Source organism: Hypanus sabinus, chromosome 19 (assembly GCF_030144855.1).
Source record: "Hypanus sabinus isolate sHypSab1 chromosome 19, sHypSab1.hap1, whole genome shotgun sequence".
NCBI classification, from domain to species: domain Eukaryota; kingdom Metazoa; phylum Chordata; class Chondrichthyes; order Myliobatiformes; family Dasyatidae; genus Hypanus; species Hypanus sabinus.
The window spans coordinates 40,280,002-40,298,235 of NC_082724.1; the positions used below are offsets into that span (position 1 = coordinate 40,280,002).

Consider the following 18,234-nt stretch of genomic DNA (forward strand, 5'->3'; position numbering starts at 1 on the left):
CGGTGGAACTAAGGAATAAGAAAGGTATGACCACATTAATGGGGGCTGTATTACAGAACACCAACAGTTTGCAGGAGTTAGAGCAACAGATTTGTAGAGAGATCACAGACTGCTGCAAGAAACATTAGGTTGTTACAGTAGGTGATTTTAACTTTCCACACATTGACTGGAACTCCCATACTGAAAAAGGACTAGATGGGATAGAGTTTGTCAAATGTGTTTAGGATAATTTCCTTAATCAGTACATACAAGTCCATCTGAGAGAATGTGCAATACTTGATTTGTTATTTGGGAATGAGACAGGGTGGGTGACAGAAGTTTGTGTCGATGAACACTTTGCACCTAGTGTCCACAATGCCATTAGCTTCTAAGCAAATATGGAAAAAAAAGATGGGTCTGGTCCTCAGGTTGAAGTTCTAAACTGAAGAAAGGCAAAGTTTGATGGTATCAGAGATTATCTGGCAAGTGTTAATTGGGACAGGTTGTTTTCTGGCAAAGGTCTACTTGGTAAGTGGGAGACCTTCTAAAGTGAATATCTGAGAGTAAAAAGCTTGTATGTGCCTGTTGGAATAAAAGGTAAAGATACTAGGTTTAGAGAACCTTGGTTTTCAAGAGATATTGATGCTGTGGTTAAGAACATAAAAGGAGGTGCATAGCAGCTATAGACAAATAAGGTGCTCATGAAGAATAAGAAATGCAAATGAACACTTGTGAAAGACATTAGGAAGGCTAAAAGAAGCAATGAGGTTGTTCTAGCAGACAAAGTGAAGGAGAAATCCTAAAGGATTCTCCAGTTATGATACAAACAAAAGGATTCCAAGAAACAAAATTGGTCTGCTGTAAAATCAGAATGGTAATCCTTGTGTAGAGCCAAAAGGGATTTGGGAGATCTTAAATGGATTTTTTTTTGCATCTGTATTTATTCAGGAGATGGACACAGAGTCTATAGAAGTGAGGCAAAGCAGCTTCAACTTCATAGATCCTAAAGAGATTACAGAGGAGCAGGTATCAATCTTGAGGCAAATTAGGTTGGATAAATCCATTGGGCCTGACAAGGTGTTCCCTTCGACCCCGTGGGAGGCAAGTACAGAAATTGAAAGGGCTCTAGGAGAGGTACTGAAATCATCTTTAGTGACAAGTGAGGTACCGGAGGATTGCAGGATAGTTAAAATTGTTCCACTGTTTAGGGAAGACTCAAAAAATAAATCAGAAAATTATAGGCCAATGAGTCTGACATCATTAGTGGGTAATTTATTTCTAAGGGGCCAGATATGAGTATTTGGATAGACAGAACTGATTGGGGATGATCAGCATGGCTTCCAGGGCAGTAGGTCATGTCTAACCAACCTTATAGTTTTTTGAGGATGTTACTAGGAAAGTTAATGAAGGCAGGGCAGTAGATGTTGTCTTCCTGTACTTTAGTAAGACATTTGACAGGGTGCTGTATGGGAGGCTCTTCAAGCAGGTTCAATCACTCAGCATTCAAAATGAGGTGGTAAATTGAGTTAGACATCGACTCGGTTGGAGAAGTCAGATAGTGTTAGTAGATGGTCCCCCCTCTGACTGGAGGCCTGTGACTAGTGGATTGTTGCAGTGATCTATGCTGGGTCCATTATTGTTTTTCATCCTTATTAATGATCTGGATGCTAATGTGGTTAACTGGATCAGCAAATCTGTGGATGACACCCAGGTTTGGGGGTGTAGTGGACAGCAAGAAATATGATCAGAGCTTGCAGTGAGATCTGAACCAACTAGAAAAATGGCAGATGGAATTTATTGCAGACAAGTTAGAGGTGTTGTACTTCGGTAGGAACAACCAGGATATGTGTTACACAGTGAATGGTAGGGCACTGAGGAGTGCTGTAGAGTATAGGGATCTGGGAATACAGGTCCATAATTCATCGAAACTGGTGCGAAAGGTAGATATGGCCATAAAGAAAGCTTTGACCCATTGGCCTTCATAAATCAAAGTATTGAGTACTGGAGATGGGATAGAGACGTAGAAACATGGAAAACCTACAGCATAATACAGGCCCTTTGGCCCACAAAGCTGTGCCAAATACTTCCTTACTTTGGGTTACCCATAGCCCTCTATTTTTCTGAGCTCCAAGTACCTGTCCAGGAGTCTCATAAAAGACCCTATCGTATCCACATCCACCACTGTTGCCGTCAGCTCATTCCGTGCACTCAGCACTCTCTGCATAAAAATCCTACCCCTGACATCTCCTCTGTACCTAATGGGATGTTATATTGAAGTAGTATAAGATGTTGGTGAGGCCTAATTTGGAGTATTTTGTGGATTTCTGGACACCCAGCTGCAGGGAAGATGTAATTAAGGTTGAAAGAGTACAGAGGAAATTTACAAGGATGACGCTGGGACTGGAGGACCTGAGTTATAACAAAAGATTGAACAGTTAGGACTTTATTCCTTGGAATAAAGACTGAAGGGAGATTTGAAAGAGATATACAAAATTATGAGGGGCATAGATAGGGTAAATGCAAGCAGGCCTTTTCCACTGAGGTTGATTGGGACTACTAGAGGTCATGGGTTAAGGGTGAAAGGTGAAAAGTTTAATGGGAACTTGAGGGAAATCTTATTCACTCCGAGGGTTGTGAGAGTGTGGACTGAGCTGACAACAGAAGTGGAGCATGTGAGCTCGATTTCAACGTTCAAGAGAAGTTTTGATAGGTAGATGGATGGCAGGGGTATGAAGGGCTATGGTCCTGGTGAGGGTCGGTAGGAGGAAGTGGTTTAAGTGGTTCAACATAGAGAAGGTGGGCCAAAAGGCATGTTCCTGTGCTGTACTTTTCTATGATTGTGACTCTGAATTCTCAAAAGTGGAGTGCTGTTTCAATGGAAATGTATCATATGCAATATTTCAGATAATCAGAGTGATAAATGAGCTGAAACAATAAATAAATAGAAAAGTTAAAAGTACTAGGACCACGTCGCTGCAGAGTAGGGAATGCAGAATTTGCATAGCAAAGGTACATTGGGATCTTTCTCAGTTCATGCTCAATGCCCAGCAATTTACTATACAGGGAGCACAGTTGTCCTGGATTGAAAAAAAAAGTCATCTTGGAAATTTTGATCTCTTTTGAAGCTCTGCTGATAAACTGTCTCTAACCCATACTGTGTATCTAACTTCTATCCTTCCTCGGTTACAATTCTTTGAAAATCCTTCCTCGAATCATGATGGAACAACTTCAACACAAGTACAGCAAGAGTCCAAGAAGTCAGTCCATAATTATGAAATGAAAGATATATCTATTTTAATATTCCTCAGAATCTTCTGTAAAATGAGAAACCCCATTCAAGTAACTTGTATGTGGCCTATCAGGGGCATCAACAGAGCTCTATCGAGAGAAATTTCTCACAGGTCGGTGGCGGTTATTTAAAAAGCGAGCTTCGAGGGCATTTGTCCATTGCACGTGGCCTATCAGTGGCATTAACAGAGCTCTACCAACAAAATAAAAGTACAGAAGGGATAAGCATAGTGGCCATTGTCGGGAGTAGGCCAATGGCGAGAATAGAAGTGACAGGCTTCAGCTAGGAAGAGGAGTCGGCTCTTTGTAAAGCATCTGTAAAGATTTCCTTTTTGTATTTTCTTCCTCCTCTACTGGCTGTGGTGAGCTCTTCTTGCCAGATGCTGGAGAACTGGGAGACTCAGGGTCTCCCGGGGAACTACATCTGCATGAAGTGCATCCAGCTGCAACTCCTTGAAGACCGTGTTAGGGAACTGGAACAGCAACTGGATGATCTTCAGCTTGTATGGGAGAAAGAGGATATAATTGATCACAGTTACAAGGAAGTAATCACCCCAAAGTTACAGGAGGCGAGTAGCTGGGTGACTCTCGGGAGAAATGGAAATAGGCAGTTAGAGCAAAGCACCCCTGTGGCCATTCCCTTCAAAACAAGTATACTGCTTTGGCTACTTTTGTGGAGGATGACCTCCTGGGAGAATGCCATGGAAACCGGGTTACAGGCACTGACCATGGGTCCATGGTGCAGAAGTGTAAGAGAGCTGTAGTGATAGGGGCCTTGATAGTGAGGGAGACAGGAGATTCTGTGGATGTGAACAGGACACCTGGATAGTATGGTTGCCTCCCAAGTGCCATGGTCAGGGATGCCTCAGATCACACTCACAAAATTTTAGAGAGGGAGGGGGAGCAGCCAGATGTCTTTGTACATATTGCTATCAATGGCTTTGGAAGGAAAAGCAATGAGGTCTTGAAAAGAGAATTTAGAGAGCTAGGTAGAAAGCTGAAAAGCAGGACCTCCTGAGTATTAATTTCTGGGCTGCTGCCTGTGCCATGCGCCAGTGAGGGTAGAAACAGGATGATTTGACAGATAAATGTGTGGCTGAGAAACTGGTGCAGGGGGCAGGGCTTCAGGTTCTTGGATAACTGGAATCTCTTCTGGGGGAGGTATAACTTGTTCAGAAGTGACGGGTTGCACATGAACCCGAGAGGACCAATATTCTCATGGGGATGTTTGTTAGAACTGTTGGGGAGGGTTTAAGCTAACATAGCAGGGTGGTGGGAACCAGAGTAAAGGGACTCAGGATAGGATGGATGGTAAAAAAGTAAAGACAGTGTGCAGTCAGATTGTCAGGAAGGGCAGGCAGTTGATGAGACATAGTTGCAGCCAACAGGGTGAGTATCAAATCATTAGGGATGCAAAATCAAAAAAGGGTAGCGAATATGGTGCTCAAGGTGTTGTATTTAAATGCACATGGTATAAGAAATAAGGTGGATGATCTTGTTGCAATATTACAGATTGCCAGTTATGATATTGTGGCCATCACTGAATTGTGGCTGAAGGATGGTTGAGTTGGGAGCTGTGTGTCCAAGGTTACATGTTATATTGGAGGGATAAGAAGGTTGGCAGCTGGGGTGGTGTGGCTCTACCGGTAAAGAATGGGATCAAATCAATAGAAAGATGTGACATAAGATCGGAAGATGTTCAATCCTTGTGGGTGAGTTAAGAAACTGCAAAGGTGAAAAACATTGATGGCAGTTATATACAGGCCACCCAAGAGTGGCTGGGAGGTGGACCACAGGTTACAACAGCAAATAGAAAAGGCAAGTCAAAGGGCAATGTTATGGTAGTCATGGGAGATTTTAACATGCAGGTCAATTGGGAAAATTAGGTTGGTAATGGATCTCAAGACAGTGAGTTTGTTGAATGCCCAAGAAATATCTTTTTAGAGCAGTTTGTCATTGAGCCTATTAGGGTATCAGCTATAATGGATTGGGTGTTATGTAAATGAACCGGAGGTGATTAGGAAGCTTAAGGTAAAAAATCCCTTAGGAATGAATGATCACAATATGATTGCGTTCAACTTGAAATTTGATAGGAAGAAAGTAAAGTCTAGTGTAGCAGTATTTCAGTGGAGTAAGGGAAATTACCCTGTAGGTGTGGAAAGGATGTTTCTCATAGTGGGAGAGTCTCGGACAGGAGGGCACAGCCTCAGGATTGAGGAGCACCCTTTCAAAACAGAGATGCAGAGAAATTTCTTTAGCCAAAGGTTGGTGAATTTGTGGAATTTGTTGCCACATACAGCTGTGGAGGACAGGTCATTGGTTGTTTTTAAGGCAGAGATTGTTAGGTTATTGACCGGACATGGCATCAAAGGTTATGGGGAGAAGGCCAGGAACTGGGGCTGAGGAGGAAATTAAAGAAAAAGATCAGCCATGATTGAATGGCGGAGCAGACTCGATGAGCCAGATGGCCTAATTCTGCTCCTGTGTCTTATGGTCTAACTTTACTTGAGCAAATAAAAAAAAACATAATGGAAAGATTTTCTAAAAATGTCATAATGAAATAAAAGTAGTTAAGACAAATCAGATGAATTCTTCATTTTTGATGTTGGAATATTCATTGCAGTCCACCTTTAACCACACCGTTCTCTTTGTATTTGTTGTGTTGATACTTTTATCCCATTAGAGAGCAGAGTGATATGTGTGATACTTAACAATTTAATTCCATCACAGATAGGCTGTAACATTTATACAATATCAATATTTTAATAGCTCAAACTTACAAATAGTTTACAGATGCATCTTTACAAATAAACTATTATCTCTTTTGTATTGTATGTGTTTCATGCATTTGTAAAGATCTTACTAAAGGTATTCAGTAGTCAGGTGTTTATCTAATCCATAGTCAAGACATAATTATAATATATTCAGAGAAGTTGACCCAATGCTGGCAGTATACCTTCAATGATGTACTAAATCATAAGAGCACGTTATTATTCAAATTTGGACTGCAGAGGTCCAGCAAGCAGCTCATCACCTCCATCCTCTCAAAGCCATTTAGGGGTTGGTAATAAATGCTGGCTTTGTATATCTCATGAGATTAATTTGAATTTCATTTGAAAGATTTATTTTATTATCTTAAGTGAATGTAAGAAGATGAATGTCTTGCTTAGGTGTCTTTTTCAAAATCAAGCAATGGCAATTGTAAATGAGCTATTATGAATAGAGGATATATTAAAAAAATCAGCTTGATGCCAAGAATCTAGATCAAAGATGTTCTTCAACATCTTCAAACGAAGTGAACTTACTTTGCAGTGAACTACTATGGCAATGGCTTTCATGTAAAATCATACCAACAGTAAACTTTCTTATGAATAACTAATGCAATCGCAAAGCAATTTATTTTTCAGGCACCTGACATGACCATTTTCTGTGTAATGCTGTTTTTCAGGCACTACAGGAGAACTTAAGCTAGGTTGGCTGGGGGGAAGGGTGTTGGGCAACTTACATCAATAGCCTACCATTTAAATTTACCATCTCCTGCATATGCAAAGATGATCTCCACCCTCCCAGCCATAATGCCAACATGACCAATATAGCCTCTTTTGAACCTGATGTCTGCTCCAATATCCTCCTGCCAATAATCCCTTATCCAATTCATTTCCCGAACAAATGCCACACTCATTTTCTCTAACCCTCCCCCACTTCCAAATGCCAAGCCCGACCCTAGTGTTCTTTCCTATGAGAGAGCTTGTGTGCTATTCCAGTTCCTAAAGGGGGAACAGAACACCACAGCCCGTCATTCCACCTCTCCCCAACAGAAAAAAACACACTGCCAATTATACCAAAAAATGTACATTTAAGCCTATCTGATCTCAACCACATATTCCCAAGCCCAGCCATAAAGACTAGTACATTTTTAAGCTAACACATTGCTCACACATGTAGCTTTTACAACCTGCACTAAAATCAAGCACAGGTAGGCTAGAGGACTCCAGTATTTAAATAATATTTAAATTATATGATAATAAATCATGTTTTTTATGGTTGCATTTCCAGTGGCCACATTAACTACAGTACTAAATATGGCTCCTCCGAAAGGACCACAACCTTGTCATTGTGTTTGGAGGCTTGCATGCCTCAGTGACCCATAGTGCTATGTTGGGTGGAGTCAGGGCCTTATGCTTTGGCTCTTGGCAGGGTCACCCTTGCCAACCAGGTCAAAGGGTAGAGGCCAGATTGAGACAAATCCACTGGTTGTCCTGATTCAGGGGTTCAGCTCAGGGCGAACAACCTTGACTGGTCAAACAGAATTGTTACAAAAGTAGCAATGAAGAATCCTTCTACATCTGAGTGTGATGGTAATTCTAGGTGTCCACCAAGGTGGGACATGCATAAATTACCGACAGTAGTGAAAACGGAGAAGAAGCTACTGACATAATGAAGCAAGCCCTGAACATTGCCAGACATGAAAGACATTCATTGCTGCCCTAAACACCAGCGGTGTAGCTGGCAGTAAGTAAATATAAGATGACTGCGCATTGGTCATCTAAGGTTCTATGCTATCATTATTCTTTCTGGTCCTGAGCGAGCTTCCATTTCTATTTTGTTTCAGAAGAGAAGTAAAATTATATAGCCAGTCATAAAATATTGAGAAGTTCTCAAAAATTTTAAAAAACAACATTTGGTTGCACTTGCTTCATAAATCATGCTTTTGTCTATTCTGTTAATGAAAAGAGAGTCATCAAGACAAACACTAATGTCTTACACTGGACTGACAAGTCAGGTTCTATATATGGCTGTCTACATTCATAACTTGAATAGAAACTTACCATCGGTACGAAGTACTAAAGGAGTGGGTGGGCTCAGAACCCTCTTGTTGGTTACTGTGTTTTCTACCTCACAGATATAAGCACCGACATCTGAAATCTCCACTTTCGATATGTATAAGTTACCAGTGTTTTGAGACACAAAGCGACGATTGTCTTGTTCCACAAAAGTTGGAAACTGATTAAATATCCAAGCATATTTCAGTTCTGAAAAAAAAATATGTTTCACAATATCAATACACTTGTTTTATCTGTCAGGCTCAATCATTCAAGAAACAGTTAGACACAGGTTTTAAGGAAAAATCTGATCACAAACTTTGGCATCAGAACATCAACCTAAGCCTTACCGTCAGCAAGATGAAAGAGTAGATGGTTGACCTTCAGAAGAAGTGTGTGTGGGGGTGTGTTGGTGGGACGTGTGAACAGTGAAAATGACCCGGTTTTTATCAATGCAGTTCTTGTGGAGTTGGTCTATAGGTTCAAGTTTATTGGCACCCATATTGTTAGTATCTTGTCTCTCACCTTATCTCTTCACACTGATGCAATAATGAAGAAAGTGCATCAGTGTGTGTACTTTTTTCGGTGTCTAAGAAGATTTGATGTGTCCACGAGGATATATTTCAAACTTCTGATGGGTTACATTTCAGCTTGGCATGGCAAATTCTCTGCTCCGGGCAAGAGTCTGCAGTGAAAGTCTAAACACAGCCCAGCCAATCACAGGCACGCTACTTGCTTCCAACCAGTCTATTTTCATGGTTCGCTGCTTCAGGAAGGCTAAGAGTATTATGAAGATGCCTACCATCTTAGCCATCCCCTTTTCTCTCTTCTGCTTTCTGGGAAAATGGTACAGGATTTTGAAAGCTCAGAGCACCAGACTAAGTACAACTTCTTCCCCATTGCAATCGGACTTCTGAACAAATCATCTTTGTCACATCCTCTTTCTGGTAGTGCTGATGCATTCTTATCTTTAACACTACTTCTTGTGGTTATTTTCTTAGTGCCATTTCACATTTCTTTTTCCACTACTTCAGACTGCATGATAATTTTGTTATTCTACTGTTTTATTTGTATTGCTGTATTGACTGTTATATTTGTACTTATTATTACCTTATATACTGCTTATTCTGCAAATAAGCAATTTCTTTGCATCCCACTGTGCATGACCATAATCTAATCTAATCTGTTTTATGAAAAACAATAATTAGATTAGATTAGAAATAGTTATAGTTACTTATTTTGCCAATGTTTTCCTATGCAGTATCATTTATGTATTACTTTTGGCACACTGGCAAAATGATTTGTTAAAGTATTGCCTGTATTTTATTTTAACCTATTCATTTTAAATTGGTCAAGACAATGTTAGAGATAATGAAGTGGAAATCCAGCTGTTGTTACACTTGATAAATGTACTTATTGTCATATTGCCAATTCGAGAAACAGAATAATTTGCCATCACACCTGATTTAGCATAGAGAAACTAACTTAAATCCCAAGTGAATCAGGAACAGATAGTACACTGACAGTGAAAATGCGGAATTTTTAAAAATTATAATTTTTTCCCAAATTTGTTGTGCACCTCGCTGAATTATTTTGTGGCCTTATTTTCTCTTTTTTCATGATGTACTGAATTATTTAGATTTGGTCTCAGTTCTCTGAGCTTGGGGCTTTTTCCCTCATAAAGTAAATGTGAGGATACATTTAAAAAATGCTATATATCATTTAGATAGTAATTAGTGGCAGAGGCTTTGATGTTCTCTCCATATCCAAATTGCCATAAATAATTGTTAAAATTCCTAGAATTTCAAGCCTCTGAAATACTAGCTAACCTCCCCATAACAGACAAATACTATATGTTGATAGCCATCAGTGATATTCATATATTGGCTTTGCCAACTTCATTCAAAATTTGGAAACAATCATCAGTTAAAGTTTCTGAGTCTTCATATATTTTTGAGGATCATCATACTAGAGTCTGACCAGGAACCTGATTTAACACAAGTAATATGGATGGGATCCTGTAGAGATTAGACTGAATGATGCACCACAAGCCTACTACAAGAGAAGGGTACAATGAAGAATAAGTTCAAGAGAAATGACAAACTTAATTTAGGTATGTCTACACATTAGCCAATAAATATCATGTCATAAATATCAGCTCATCAAGTCCATGTTAACTCCAAAGAGGGCAATCAAACATCCCCTCTCGTTATTTTGTTTTTGCTTCAGCAACGTGTTTTCTCTCACATACCTTTTAAATCCTTTCCTTTCATTTGGCACACATCCACAATGGGTAATTTACAGGAGCTAACCAAGCTGCAAATACATCTTTGGGATGTAGGTGGAAACTGAACCCATGAAGATAGAACATACAAACGGCACAACAGCTGAGGTCAGGATCTAACCCATTTGCCCTTGGAGCAAAAGGTTCTCTGCACTGATTATATTAAAGAACTCGTGGATAAAAGTGTCAGAACACTTCAAACAACAGAGATAAGGACAGATACCCATCGACATTAATTAATTTGTAAGTCCATCACAGGACCATCAATGTCTTATTCATTGAGGCTGCAGGAAGTTAAAGTTAGAGCATGTATTTTTTTTCTGCTCCTGTTTTTTTTAACCAGGTGTGCCAAAGAATCCTTTTCTGAAGATGCTAGACCATTGACTATATGTCTTCTTTCATTATATCATGTCAAATGTCATTCTTCTTCTGAAGGAAGTGTTTGATATCCAGATTTCACCATGCACTTCTCCCTTGTCGTGAAGTTGCTGTGTTACTTGAAAGCAAAACAAAAATGCAGAAAAGGTGGCATATAATTATTTTCAGTGGAAAATCTGGACGACCCATGCTAAACTGTTTTTTTTTAATTATCTGCCCATTGCTGAAAGATGTTCAGTCTCTCTGCAGCAATAATCAGTCCCAACACACCTAAAGGAAGAGTGCAAGATATACCTTGAACATATTTGCCCCATAAAGAAATTGGAATGTCCTCTACCATCTCTGAAGCAGACTAAATAAATTTATAAGTACATTGCAGTTTTCACAGTCCCATGTATTTTATAGCATATCCTCCAGCCAAGCAAAATGATAGAAAGACAAATGAAGAATTCATCCTTCTCAAGCAAGGCTCATTAATTATTCAATCCTTCTCAAATAGGATACATAGGACCATAAAACATACATTTCTTATTTATCATTAGAATTCTCTGTTGTGGAAAAAGTACCTAGTGCTTATCTCGGCTATGGTTCTTAACAACAAGATCCTTGTTGTGTGAAGCTGAGATGCCATGCTGTGTTTGGCATTTAGATCTGTCTGCGTATAAGAGAGAGAGATGAACAAGAAAGACAACAAGGAAAATCTGTCATTTCAGGCAGTCCAAAAATATTCAACCAGGCTAGCTCCTATCATGAGAGGATTGTCCTACTAAGAAAAGCCTAGACAGTTTCCATATGCATTCCTTGGAGTTAAGAATGACAGGTGACATTTTTCAAACATCTAAGATCCTAAGGAGTTTGACTGGATGAATACTGAGATAATTTCCCTTGTGGGAGAGTGTTCAATAAGAGGAAATATAAGAAAGGTCTAGATGGAGTGGGTACGGAGAGGATTTTCTCATAGTAGGATCTTCGAGGACCACAGGGTAGTCTCAAAATGAAAGGATGTCCCTTTAGAACAGAGTCGAGAAGGAATTTCTTTAGTGAGAGGGTGGTGAACCCATAGAATTCATTGCCACAAACAGATGTGGATGCCAAGTCATTGGGTATATTGAAAGCAAAGATTGATAGGTCCTAATCTGTAAGGGTGTAAAAGGTTTCGAGAAGAAGGCAGGAGGACTGGTTTGAGAGGGATAATAAATCAGCCATGATGGAACAGACTGAATGGGCCGAATGGCCTGTTTCTGCTCCTATGCCTTATGCTCTTATTGGAAATGGTTCCAAGGGAACAAGCTGGTCATTTAAAACTGAGATGTGCAGAAATGTCTTCTCTGAGAGGGTAATGAATCTCTGGAATTCTCCGCCTATTGGTTAGCAGAGGCTCGTGCACCAGAAATATTTAAGCTGGAGGTAGATAAATATTTTAAAAATTGAAGAGTTGAGGTTTAATGGGAATTGGTATAGGAGAGCTAAGACCCAGGTCAGCCATGATCATGGTAAATGGCAGATCAAATTTGAGGGGCCATGGTGGCTTATACCTGCTTTCATCATGTTACTGTAATGACTGTGAAATGGATAAAACACTACCCTACCAAATTTAACCAGGAGTGGATGTAACCTTTATCAGAAAGAGATGTGCAATATGTGTGATTGTTGTAAATAAGCAATCTGTGTGTCTTAGATGAAAACAGTTTGTGATCAGAATGAGTTTTGTATAATAATTGCCTGAAAACAGGTATGAGCTCTGTTAATTTGTGAACAAAGATATATGGGGATTTGTCTGGAGTTGTGATAGCTTCGCTGTAGACACTGCTGTCCTGGTGTCATATTCAGGATGCAATTTCTAGTTTGCAGAAGAAAACAACTGAACATATACCCTTTCACATTCTTTTTTCGAAATTACCTTTGTGGATTATATTGAAAAAATAATAATTCCACAGCAAAGAAAAGTGTTTAAGAGAGTAAAGTTTGCTCTGCTAGTGCCTTAAGCACTTCTCCACAAACCATGGCATGATCATTTACCATGGGTGAGTAAATGCCTGCTGAATTCATTGATGTGGACAGAATAATAAATCTATATCAACAGAATTGTACCATTTAACATGCTAGAAGTTGTAAATCTCAGAGATACTGTCTATCTATAATATAATAAAATAAATATGCAATATGTAATAGAAATTTACAGTTTGATTGTAACCTCGGACATAAAGGTCATCACAAGTTTTTTTTGTGTGTGTTCCTCTAAAAATAATCTGCCTTTTCTGCAATAAATTCTAAAGGCTTAAATATTTCATTAGTTCACATAAGGTTAATATCAGAGGCATTTAAATTGCCAAATTGACACATCACAGTGTTTTCCTTCTGGTAATATTTAATGAAGCAGTAAATCCCTTCCTTCCTACTAAAACTGCCAGTGTGCATCAGGTCAAGTAAAATTTTACAAATTTCTTCAATTTTTTTTTACTTCCAGCATACAGGGGAAATATTTCCCACATAATTAAACAGCTCTCCCTTGGTTACGTTATGAATGTGAATCAAACAGGAAGTAGAGAACAAGACATACTTGCACAAATTCAAATTTTTTGAGATTTTTTCAATTGCATTAGGTAGCTTCTGGTCAACTGTACTGCATTGATATCTTCCGCCGAACTCGCCAAACCTTTTGCACAAGGAATCTGAAGGCTTAATAACATGGATTCTCTCTTTTCCAAGGGGACTTTACAATCTTCAGACTTCCTCAGTGATGGCATCCGACTGAGTGCGTTGTTGACCATACTGAAGCATTTTGACAGCAAATCAAGAAATAAAATTCACTAAATTTTACAAATTCTAACACATGATAACAGTGTGAATTAAAACTGGCATATGCAGCTGATTTTAACATCATGGGTCAAAGGTCCTATACTGTGCTGTAATGTTGTATGTTCTATGTTCTTAACCAAGTAGGTGATTTTGTTAATAATTGGTGGATTTTTGATATGATTATTCTGAGGAAATTTAACTCCTTTTTTTTCAGGACCAAAGAAGTGGTTCAGAAATGATTAAAAACACCTTGCACAAACAATACAGCTGCAATACTACAGTACTACAACTCTGGGCATCAGTGATTGGAATTCAATCTCAGTGTCATATGTTAAGGAGTCTGTACATCCTCCCTGTGGAATGTGTGGGTTTTCTCAAGATCCTCTGGTTTCCTCCCACAGTCCAAAGATTTACCAGGTAGTAGGTTAATTGGTCATAGCCAGTAGTTTGATTAGGGAGCTCAGGGTAAATGGACCCCTAGGAGGCGCTGATAGCATATGATAAAGTGTGCAGATAGGGTGGTTAAGAAGTCATAAAAAGGGGAATTTCTAGAGTGCCTATGAGATGGTTTTTTCAAGTAGCTCATGGTTGAGCCCACCAGGGGATCAGTTACTCTGGACTGGGTGTTGTGCAATGATTATTTCGACAGCTTAAGGTAAAAGAATCCCTCAGGGGAAAGTGATCATAATATGATCAAATTTACCCTGAAATCTGAGAAAGAGAAACTGAAGTCAGATGTATCAGTAATACAGTGGATTAAAGGGTATTACAGAAGCATGAGAGAGAATTGATTGGAAAAGAACACTGGCAGGGATGATGGCAGAGCAGAAATGGCTGGAATTTCTCATAGCAATTCAGAAGGCACAGGGAATATGGATCACAAAGAGGAAGAAGTATTCTAAATGGAAGATGACACCACCGTGGCTAACAAGAGATGTAAAAGCCAAAGAGAGGGCATATAATAGAGCAAATATTAGTGGGAAGTTGGAGGATTGTGAAGCTTTTAAAAACCAACAGAAAACAACTAAAAAGTTATTAAGAAGGTAAAGATGGAATACAAAAGTAAGCTAGCCAGTATTATTAAATGTGGATACCAAAAATTTCTTCAGATTCATAAAGTGTAAGGAGAGGCTAGAGTGGACATTGGACCACTGGAAAATGATGCTGGAGAGGTAGTAATGGGGGACCATTAAATAACTGATGAACTGAATAAGTATTTTGTTTTTCTGTCTTCACTATGGAAGACACTAACTGTGTGGTGGAAATCCCAGATGTCTGAGGTCATGAAGCGTGTGAAGTTACTATTACTAGAGAGTAAACTGAAAGGGCTGAAGGTAGATAAGTCACCTGGACCAGATGACCTACACCCCAGGTTCAACACAATAAACCTCTCACTTTTAATCAACAAGCTTCAAATGTGGGCCTCTGTACCTCCCTCTGCAACTGGATCCTTGTCTTCCTAAGGCCAGTTAGCGCAGATTGTAAATAACGTCTCCCCCTCACTGACAATAACACAGGTTGTGTGTTTAGCCCATTGTTTTACTCTCTCTGCATTCATGACTATATGGCTAGGCACAGCTTATATACCATCTATAAATATGCTGATGACACCACAGCTGTTGGCACAATCTCAGATGTTAATGAGGAATCAGATAGATCAGCTGTTCAAGTGTTGAAACAACCACCTTCAACTTAACATCAGAAAGAGCAAGGAACTGATTGTGGGCTTCAGGAAGAGGAAACTGGGGGAGCATAACTGGTTCTAAATGAGAATCAGCAGAGGGAAGGATGAGCAGCTTTAAGTTCCTCAGCATCAACATCCTGGAGGATCTATTCTGGGCCCAACATATTGATGCAGTCACAAAGTACACATGTACCTGGCTATTCTTCATTAGCAGTTTGAGGAGATACGTGATCACAGGAAGACTGCAGCAAATTTCTATAGATGTACCATGGCTCTGACTGGTTGCATCACCACCTGGTATGAAAGCTCTAATGCACTGGATTTAAAGAGGGTTGTAGATTCCACCAGCTTCATAAACCTCTCCACTGTCGAGGAGATCTTCTAAAAGGCAGTGCCTCAAGAAGGCAGCATCCATCATTAAGGACCCTCATCATCCAGGACCTACCCTCTTCTTGGTACTACCACCAGGGAGGAGGTACAGGAGCCAGAAGACACAGACCCAACATTTTAGGAAAAGCTTCTTCACTTCTACCATAAGATTTTTGAATGGTCCATGAATCCAAGAACACTATCTTACTATTCCCCTTTTACACTGTATTTTAATTTTTTTGATTGTAACTTATAGTGATTTTCTTTTATGTCTCGTACTGTACTGCTACCACAAAACAACACATTTCATGACATACCTCAGTTATAATACACCTGACTTTGATTTTGATCTAGAGATGGACATCACAATTGTACCACAACTAATAGTAGTCTGACATGAATGCTGACCAGGAATAGACTAACAGATAGAAACCAGGAAATGCGAGGTCAATCTGAAATTCACCAGAGAGCCTCTGCAAGATATCTCAGACATTGAAGAGTCCAGTGCAATGATGTGTTGAGAACTTGTGAAAAATATGTTAGCTATTGTGTCAATCAAGACATGCCCTGTTGTTGCCGGTGTTGCTTGATTTAACTGTATAAGAAGTGATAATAGTCAAGCCCTGTCACAACTGTCAAGCATCCTTCATTAGTTCAAGTTTAGCCCATAAATGCCTCTTCACTCCTGAGATGGCTTTCTGGAGATCATACCTGTACCTCTTATAACTTTCTTGGTAACTGCATCCACTCTGCTTACCTGCCCGTCCTTTTAATCAAATGAGTATCCTAGAATGTGAAGCTCCCAACTACGATCTTCTTTCAGCCATGACTGAATGAGGCCCAAAACATCATACCTGCCAATTTCTAACTGCACTTCAAGATTATCGACCTTATTCCCTCTACTGCATGCATTCGAATATAACACCCTCAATCCTGTATTCATCACCTTTTTCAACTTTGCCCCCCAATACACTTATCCCGTTATCAGTCTGTCCTTCCTCACAGCCTCATTACACAATGCATTAACTTGTATCCCAGCTGCCCATCCACGTTCCTATCATGTCAGTTCCCATCCCTCTGACAAGGTAGTTTAAATCCACCCCAAAAGCTCTATCGATCCTGCACACAAGGATATTGGTCTCCCTCAGGTTCAGTCCTTTTTATACAGGTCATACCTTCCCCAGAAGAGATACCAATGTTCCAGTAAACTGAAACCCTGCCCCCTACTACACTTCTTAGCCACTCATTCATCTGTATTATCATTCTATTCCTGCCCTGACTACTGACTAGCACGTGGTATAAGATCATGCAACACTGGAGCAGAATTAGGCCATTTGGCTAGTTTATAGGGTTTCTTATCTTCAGATGTAATCTTTTCTGCTCTTAATGCTGTTTCTGTTGCCTTCTGTTGGTTTCTAAAAGCTTCCCATTAATTTAAAAAATATTGCATGTCCTCTCTTTTGCATTTATGCTATCTCTGACTTCCCAAGTCAGCATGGTTGCATCATCCTCCCTTTGGAATGTTTATTCTTCTTGCGATGAAATGATCCTGTGTCTTCCAAATTACCACCTGAAACTTCTGACATTGGTGCTTTACTGTTATCTCTGATAAGTTTCTCTTAAAATCAGTTTGGCCAGCTTCCCTCTCACAGCTCTGTAGTTATTTTCACTCCACTGTAATACTGTTGCATCCTATTTTAGTTTCTCCCTCTCAAACTGCATGGTGCATAGTTTCTCCCTCTCAAACATCATATTTTGAGCAGCGCCTCCCAAGGATTCCTGAATCAAATCCTGTACATTGCACAATACCCAATCCAGAATTGCCTTTTCCCTAGTGGACTTAACCACAAGCTGAACTAAAAAAAACATTTCACAGGGACTCTACAAATTTCTTCTCTTGGGATTCAGGGCCAATCTGATTTTCTCCATCTGCCTGCATATTGAAGTCCCACGTGATCACAGTAATATTGCCTTTTACATGCCTTTTCTCTCTCCTGTTGTAATTTGTACACATCCTGGCTGCTGTTCTAAGGTCTATATATAACACCATCAGGGTCCTTTTACCTTTGCAGTCTCTTATCGCTATCCACAAGGATTCTATATCTTCTCATTCTATGTCACTTCCTGTTTAGAATTTTATTTCAATTTTTTAGCCAACAGAGCATCTCCATACACCCCCCCCCCCCCCCACCTACTTGCCGGGAGCTACAATGGTACGTTCAACTCCCAGCTAATATCTTCTTTCAGCCACAATCTTGTGATATCCACATTGTACCCACCAATTTCTAACTGTGCTATGAGAACTGACTTTGTTTTGAATATTGCATGCATTCAAATATAACACCTTTAGTTCTTCATTGACCAGCCCTCTTCTTAAATTTGTATCCATGTTGTCTGAAGTTAAATTCTTAACCATTTTTAAACTTAGTCTTATTTTATTTTTATTCTTCTGAATACTTCAGTAACCACTCCTATTCTCCTTCCCTTTTATTTTATCTACTTGTTTCCAGTCTGTTGAACTCTATCCCCCATCCCCTCTCCACTTGGCACTTTTTAAATTCAACCCCTATTGACAATTCCAGTGACGGGATTTGCAAGGACCTTGGACCTAGCACGGTTCAGGTGAATAA

The 18,234-nt window shown here is 39.6% G+C and overlaps 1 protein-coding gene across 1 annotated transcript in view; it reads right to left on the reverse strand.

The window, feature by feature from the left end:
• Window positions 1–18,234, reverse strand: part of LOC132377892 (contactin-4-like) — a 1,978,611-nt gene that overhangs the window by 596,163 nt on the left and 1,364,214 nt on the right. Inside the window, exon 9 of the mRNA XM_059944356.1 lies at window positions 8,097–8,300. Within this exon, the coding sequence (XP_059800339.1) occupies window positions 8,097–8,300 (204 nt within the window). The remainder of the gene's footprint in view (window positions 1–8,096; window positions 8,301–18,234) is intronic.